Genomic DNA, 9177 nt, shown 5'->3' with positions numbered 1-9177 from the left:
AATTCTTGTCCTGTTCTATATTTCAGGTTTCCTATCCCAGATCTTCGTCAAGAACCTCATGTAGACAAGTCTTGGTATCAGCGTAACCTTAGAGATGATATTTTAGTTGTAGATCTAGAGACTGCTGTAGTAAGAGCAGCTTTTGTTACCAGTCAGCCCTTGGAGCAAGTTCAAATCTCAGCCTCAGATATCCATGGTAAATGTGAACTTAACTAATAACTGACTTACATCTTTTATGTTGTAATGATATACAAGGATTTATTAATGTTTACATGACCTGTATGAGTTTATCCATGCTGTTAGATATCATTCTATATGCAGGTACATGTGCCCCTTATTTTAAAACAAATTAAAGTTGAGCAAAGTGTTGATGAGTTTAAACTTAAATGTAAATTTAAGATTGCTTTTATAAGTAATCTAATGTTTCTTATCCAAAATGACTTGCCTAAAACTAAGTCAGAGTGGCAGCTATGAGGTTAACACGTCATACTAGTAATCTAAGATTGCTAGCTGGTTTTGCCCCAAATTTGTCGGGGGCAACCGTTTGGGTTCTGGGGGGTAAGAAACTTTAACTCCTTGCAAATACTGATTTTTCCAGGAATAGATAAAAGAGTTTTTCAGTTTTCTTTTAGCGCCTACAAAAAATTTTTTTTGGGTTTACTGGGGTACATTTTTATATATAAAACGGGTGCAGAACACTTAATTGCAAAAGGATATAGAAATAGTACTTTTTGGTTTAAAACTATTCTGTTAACCTCTAAATTTGTTTTGATTAGGGTAAAAAAAATTTTTATATAACAAGACAATTTTTGTTAAGTTTTATCTGTTTAAACTTTTTATAAAAAATTTTACAAAGGGAAATGACTAATTTCTTTATTTTTGCAAAAGAACTTTTGAGATATAAAGTAAACAAATATTCACCCCTTACATAATACTATATAATGATAACGTAGGTTTATTACAAAAAAACTGGTACAGATGAGTGTCAAATTTTTGCCATTGTTAGTGGGGAAGGTGGAGAGGATGGGTTTAACAATCTACAATCACTGTCAAGTTCTGTAACACTACAACATCAGTGCATAGAGGAGGAGATCTACATGGATGATACAAACCACTAGACTCCTGAATGGACATCCAGTTTGCCAGGGAGTAACCTTCCCCGTTCTCATCACGTCGTAACATGCATGACACCGATCAACAGGACGTCAATGAAAAAACAGAAACAGGTCCAATAATTTAATTGATCTGACCATTTTGCTTTTTTACTCTATTATAAAAGTCTTATTGTTTGTCAAATACAATGCAATTATGGTTTATTATAACACCTTGGATGTGAAAATATATAAAATAATATAAATTCAACATAATATAATATATAAATTCAACATAACTGTCAGATTTTAGAATCTTTATTGTTTGAGTTTACAGTTTGATAGAAGACCAAGCCATTGTGGTTCTATACATTGAGGCACATTGTGTTCTTACACCATAGAGAGAAAGAAATAAATTTGCCAACAAATGTTAAAAATAGTGTGTCACATATACATGGAAATCCAGAAACGAATTTGCTGATTGTTTTATTAATGAATATAAAGTTTTTAAATATATGATTTATTGGAAATAATGTTATTATTTAGTAATTTACGTTTTTTTTAATGGTGTGCTACCACAATAGGATGAGCTAAGAGTTCAACAGAAGTCCTGTCAACAACACAAGAGATGGGGTTGTAGAAATAGTGACTTCGCCCAACCCTTGTTGTTTCTTGCCAAATCAAAATTCTTTGAAAAATCCTCTTAACAGGTAATAGTGGCATATAAACACATTTTGTTTACTCTCAATGTTTAGGAATATTATTCGACCATTTTGTACGAATAAAGAAAAAAGTGTCTGGCATATAAAAAAGTAAGTTTCGCGTACAAAAAAGCAGTACCCAACATTTTTTCATGTTTTAAGTAACCCCCTAATTTCTGATGAGCAGATATATAAAATGGCCACCATCTGAAGTAAACTGCTATATGAGACATTTATTAGGGTCCTGCAATAATATCACCAGTGGACAAATAAAAAGACAATACAATGAAAACTTTTTTAAATATCAGAATTTGTCTTTTATATCCAAATTATATCCAAATTGCTTTTATGCATAGAAATTTTTCATACAAGCACTTCATTGCATATAAATGTGTTGGGGTACCAGTACCAGGTAATTATACCATTGTTAAACACAAGCTGCATATTCTAAATGACATATTTATTAAACTGCAGAAATCATTTTTTCAATGATTATATGTGAAACAGATGACTTATACAGTGACATGATATAATTATGTTGGGTTATATTTTGTGTAGAGGAAATACTTCTCCTTATACAAAATCATGAGTAATCTCGTACCCCTCTTGCCATACCAGGCCACATGACAAAAGTTTTTCTATAAGAAAATATTGGGATTTCTAAAATTATATGTGACAAACTGATATTGATTTGTTACTATCAATTTAGGCAATTATATAAAAAATAATGTAAAATAACTGGATTTTAGTACAGAAACTATTTGGATCTCAGTACAGATTATTTTAAAATTTTGTGTTGTCCAGTTGTCTATTACTAGTTTTAAAAGTGTCACATCAGGATGTTATATTTAGCCTTTGTAAAATTACTAGATTTATTTTGTATTTACAGGTTAAACAATGACATGTTGCTATGGGAACCAAGTGCTCCAGCCCCAGTTACAGTACAACGTGATCACTATATGATGACTAACACTGTAGATGTAAATGTTTATAGTCCACTGCATACAGGTGAACACTTCTCAATGGCAAAATCTGGCATACAAATAGGTAATACATTCTTATATTCTATTCTTTAGTGTTATGATTGCATGTCCAAGTTGTGGTTGAGAACATTGCCTGTAGCATTTTACAGATTTAACATTTCTCAACTCAAGGAGAGCGGTGGCCTAGTGGTTAAGGTGTCTGCCTCTCAACACAGGGATGATGAGTTCAAGCCCTTATTGGGTCTGGTTGGTTCCAGGAAGGGAAATCGAAAGTGATTAATATCAGTTGGAAGAAGTTGTTTCCCACTCTAACTTAAATACATTTAAACGTATAATCTATGTGTATTTGTAATGTTACATGTGTGTAATATTTATACCACAATAGTATTAGTCTGAATAGATTATAACAATCTAATGAATGACATACAATATAAATGCTATGATCTGATATTGCTTAGATTCAGATTTTTCAAACACCTGCAGATACAACCAATTCTTATTTTAAAAACAGTATGACTATATAAGTGGTGTAAGATGCACAATCTTTTTTCAACATTATTGTATACTAGTTGATTCATTTGATACTACATACCATGTTTTATTTTTATTTTACTGAAGAGTAAGTATAAATGTATATTATAGAATCTGACTCTGATGATGATGAGAGTATAAATCACTACAGTATACATGACAGTCGATATTCACGACGGAAACGTCCCCCAAGACAACAACAGAGTAAACTGTGCCTTAATCTAAACATTGGTAAAGGAAGGTTGACAGCATTCACTGATAGCAAGGTCATATCTTATCACATATGTTGTTTCCTTTGTGTAAAATATAATGCGGGATTAGTAGTCAGTATCTTGCAGAGAAATTGGTTATCACTGGTTAGATTATCCAGGAAAGCATGTTAGCTACACCGACTGTGGCGTCCCTGGTCAAGTTGTTAAGGTTGTTGACTTCAAAACCACTTATCTCACACAGCAGTGGAATTATGATCCAGCTAGCTTGTGGAACATTGGTAGCTCTACTCGAGTGCCCATTTGTGTCTGAAATAATGCATGGAAGGGCACCTTAGGTTTTCCTCCACCAGTAAAGCTGGAAAGTTGCCGTTAGAAATATACTGTGTTGGTGCAAGGTAAAACCCAACCAAGTTTTTAAAAAAATGCCAACTGCTGAGATATGACCAGAACATGTTAAAAATAGGCATAAAACCGAACAAACTAAAATATGATATATCTTTATACGTTCACTTAACGTCTTATAGCTATAATAATATAATACCAGTTACTTTATCAATAAAACATGCCAGATAATGACAATAGTTGTAACCTCATGGTGCTCTGTGTATTGTTTGTATATTATCATTGATGTTTCAAGTTGATAGTCACATCTGATATATGATATATATTACATTCACACTTGATATATAATAAATATTACATTCACTCTTGATATATAATAAATATTGCACTCACTCTTGATATATAATAAATATTACATTCACTCTTGATATATGATATATATGACATTCACACTTGATATATGATAAATATTACATTCACACTTGATGTATGATAAATATTACATTCACTCTAACTTGATGTATGATATATATTACATTCACACTTGATGTATGATAAATATTACATTCACTCTTGATATGATATATATTACATTCACACTTGATGTGTGATAAATATTACATTCACTCTTGATATATAATAAATATTACATTCACTCTTGATATATGATATATATTACATTCACACTTGATATATGATAAATATTACATTCACTCTTGATATATGATAAATATTACATTCACTCTTGATATATGATATATATTACATTCACTCTTGATATATGATATATATTACATTCACACTTGATATATGATAAATATTACATTCACTCTTGATATATAATAAATATTACATTCACTCTTGATGTATGATATGTATTACATTCACACTTGATGTATGATAAATATTACATTCACTCTTGATATATGATATATATTACATTCACACTTGATGTATGATAAATATTACATTCACTCTTGATATATAATAAATATTACATTCACTCTTGATATATGATAAATATTACATTCACACTTGATGTATGATAAATATTACATTCACTCTTGATATATAATAAATATTACATTCACTCTTGATATATGATATATATTCATTCACACTTGATGTATGATAAATATTACATTCACTCTTGATATATAATAAATATTACATTCACTCTTGATATATGATAAATATTACATTCACGCTTGATGTATGATAAATATTACATTCACTCTTGATATATAATAAATATTACATTCACTCTTGATATATGATATATATTACATTCACTCTTTATATATGATATATATTACATTCACACTTGATATATGATAAATATTACATTCACTCTTGATATATAATAAATATTACATTCACTCTTGATATATGATATATATTACATTCACACTTGATGTATGATAAATATTACATTCACTCTTGATATATAATAAATATTACATTCACTCTTGATATATGATAAATATTACATTCACGCTTGATGTATGATAAATATTACATTCACTCTTGATATATAATAAATATTACATTCACTCTTGATATATGATATATATTACATTCACGCTTGATATATGATAAATATTACATTCACACTTGATATATGATAAATATTACATTCACTCTTGATATATAATAAATATTACATTCACTCTTGATATATAATAAATATTACATTCACACTTGATGTATGATAAATATTACATTCACACTTGATATATGATAAATATTACATTCACTCTTGATATATGATAAATATTACATTCACTCTTGATATATAATATATATTACATTCACACTTGATGTATGATAAATATTACAGGATACAAATGGTTGTATACAGCAGGATTCACACGGTGAAGTGTTGGCACAGATATCAGATCTTCTCCTGTTTACTGTTTCTGCTCACAATGGTGATCCTAACATTCAGTTTGTCAACGTCCTTGTCAACAGAGCTGACCTCTATCATAGTGGTGCGATTTAAAACTTCTGTTGTATATTAGTTTTTATTGAATAAATGCCATGTGGAAAGAAAATTTTAGTTAGGTTAGATGTTGCTGAAAAGCGTTATGCCAGTTTCAGAATTATTTTTAAGCATAACCATTTATTTCCATTTTTTAAAAAGAACAAAAATAACTGTAAAATGACTCAGTGAAGTTTCATACAATAAAGTAATAGATGATGTATTACCTCATGTTTAACTATTTCAGCTTGTGTATCAAACACAGAGATGCTGCCATTGATAGAGTGTGGTGAGTTAACTGCACCGGTTCCTCCACATCTTCAACACAACCATGTCATCTACCGGTCCGAGCCTGGTGTTCTAGTCAACACTAGAGAAGATATAGGAACCGGGACTGATTCACAAGATATGGTATCAGTGGCTCTTAAAATCAAACTAGACATTTTAACATCAAAGAAAGACTTAACAGCTGATGAAATTGTTAAGGTAAACAATTATATTTTTTTATATCATTAGTATGGCATATATTTATAGTTTTAAAAATAGGCTGTTATTCACAGAAAAGCATTTTGAAGAAATTTCTTTTACATTCTGTCTATACAAGTTATATTAAACATGTCATAGGTGGTTTCTAGAGGCCTCCTTGGTCAAGTGACTAAGGTCTCTTACTATAACTGATCTGCATCTCACTGTCGTAAATTCAAATCACACCAAGGTCTGTGATTTCTTCCATGTAAGGAAACAATCAAGCTAGCCTACATAATGTTAATGGTTTCACTGGGAAGTCAGAATATGACCTTTACAGTGTTGACCTGACTTCATCAAATAATTATTATTTGATTATTTCAGGAATTTCTGGTGTCCGTGGGTGTGAAAGGAGCAACAATGAGACATAAGATGTGTCCACCATACTGTAATGTTTTTGTTCAGGTATTTATGATGTAACTCTTCTAAACACAATAATAGCATACACAATTCACCATAATAGTGATGATACATTTGTGGTTCTCACTTACTTCAAGATTATGCAAATACTTAAATGGTGTGAGATTTTTATATCTGATTGGGAGACTGTTAGTTAAATACTGGCAGTTGTCTTTATGGTCAAGTGGGAAAGGTTTCCATATTTCTATTCATTATCCCATTACTGCTGTGTGTTTGGATCTCTATAGAGACTTAAGATTCTTTCATCTCTGGAAGCTATCCAGTTAGCTTTCAGATTGATGGTAGTTCTACTCAGGTGTCTGCTTTGGTCTGAAATACTGCATGGAGTGAGATCTTAGAACCTTGTCCGCCAGTAAAGCTTGAAATTCCCATATGACTAACTTTAACAGCAACAGTGTTACTGAAAATATAGCAAAGAAAAGATAACTTTAAAGTTAGAAGTAAGTCAGTTACAATGGAAGTAAGCTGTTAGAGAAGAGTTCAATTCAATGTAATTTGATATTTCATGTTTCCTTGAATCTGTTTTGAAAATAATGTTCATATAACCTGATTGAATGTTCAAATTTATTTTGGTATTTTGTGCTAAAAGAAAGTTTTATATTTATCTTCAGATGATGGATTTTCTGGATGTAAAAGATTATCCTATACTAGGATATGTAGATCCTAAAGTTCTTACAGAACTTCATGTGCATTTGTGGACATGTGCAATAGACTATAGGTAATATTTGATTGAAACTGTCTACATTTCTACACATTTGTTGATGAACTGTGATTATTAATAACATCTAATTGGATTTGCTAAATTCCAGTGGATGACTGATATATCCAATACATGTAACTGGATTTGATTTGATATACATGTATGTACAATGATTAGCATGTGATTTGATATGCCTAGTTTTACTTGAGAAGATATATACAATGACAATGATTGTCTCTTGATTTTATGTATCCCTGAATATCACTTGATTTGATATATACAGTAAATGTTATTTGATCTGACATATACAATAACACTTGATTTGATATTCATGTATACAGTAATTATTACTGGATTGTTATTTACAATGATCTGATATATACAGTGATGTTACATGATTTGATTTATCTAATGTCACAATGATTTTAATAAGGGCATCCGTGGCTGAGTGTTTAAAGATGTTTACTTCAAGCCACTTGCTCTTCACCGCTGAGGGTTCAAATCCTGCCAGGGACTTTGGACTCTTTCGAAGCTAGCTTATTGAACATCAATGATTCTTATAAAGTGCCTATTCATGCAAGAAGTAATGCACGGAGGGGCACTTGAGGTCTTTCTTTACTGGTAAAGCTTAAAAAACTCATCATATGACTTTTATATATGACATGTTGGTGCAATGTCAAACCCAACCAACCAATAATTGCACGTGACAACATTCCTGAAATATCAAATACAGTAGTCTTGTATGTAAATTAAAATTTTGTATCATTGTTGAATTACACTTATTGCAGAAATTTGTATTAAAATATTATAACAAACAATACATATTTGTTTCAGACCTAGTTTTCTTCCCATACGATCTGTGATATTAGCTGATTCATTTTCCATATCCAGTAACATTGTTACTGAGTCTTCCATTTCATTGTTAAGGTAATTATTGCTTAATGTAAACATAAATTATGCTTAAATTATATGTATATAAATTAAAAAATGTAATGTTTTATTCTACATAAATGTTTTTGTAAATGTGAACATACATAAAAACTAGAGTTAAAAGCTGTGAGATGTAAACTACACATTAATAAACTGTATAATAAACTTAACTTACAAGTACAAATAGCTGGTAGTTTTGTTTATGTAATTTTGAAGGTGACAGAAAATTAAGAATGTACATTTGCATTTTACAATATCTTTTATATCCATCCTGATTAAATCAATCTTGTGGGGATTGTAACAATTTTAAATTTCATGTTAAATAAATTACACTGACATACTAAAAAAAAAAAAAAAAAAAAAAAAAAAATTTCATGTTCACAAATTTATTCTTAAATTGATAATGAATTTACATCTATTGTGTATATAATCTCAAACATATTATTCATACATAATTCATCACTTTAGTGCAGTAACAGGTTAAGTCCTTCTAAATTTAATAGGAGTTAACCAGTTATTGCAATAGGGTGACAATATGAGTTATTTTATTAACCAGGTTTTCCGAAGGAAAAAACTATTTCTTCTGTGCGCAACTCCTTCTACATTTTTCAACGGATTTTGACCAAACTTTCACAGAAGCTTTGTCATCAAGTGCCCTGGCGCATATTGTCGGGGTTTTGCGATTGGATAATATTTGACCTAATTATGGCCCTTTGTTTTTTTTCCCTATATAGAATATATAGTGAACAATTTCTTCTGTG

General features: G+C 30.2%; 1 protein-coding gene across 1 annotated transcript; it reads left to right on the top strand.

Moving 5' to 3' along the window:
* Nucleotides 1–2181: 2181 nt before the first annotated feature.
* On the top strand, nt 2182–8413 carry LOC132731965 (autophagy-related protein 2 homolog B-like; the record flags this gene model as incomplete). Its single annotated transcript, XM_060718265.1, has 8 exons — nt 2182–2204; nt 2682–2839; nt 3418–3572; nt 5701–5851; nt 6089–6327; nt 6691–6771; nt 7398–7504; nt 8321–8413. Coding segments are annotated over exons 1-8 (1007 nt in total), but the record flags the coding sequence as incomplete, so codon positions are not given.
* Between the last annotated feature and the right edge of the window lie 764 nt (nt 8414–9177).

This window comes from Ruditapes philippinarum, unplaced genomic scaffold (genome assembly GCF_026571515.1).
Source record: "Ruditapes philippinarum isolate M1 unplaced genomic scaffold, ASM2657151v2 ctg19456_1_1_1_1, whole genome shotgun sequence".
NCBI classification, from domain to species: Eukaryota; Metazoa; Mollusca; class Bivalvia; order Venerida; family Veneridae; genus Ruditapes; species Ruditapes philippinarum.
The sequence above is the reverse complement of the archived record's forward strand: the minus strand, read 5'-3'. Positions and strand labels throughout refer to the sequence as shown.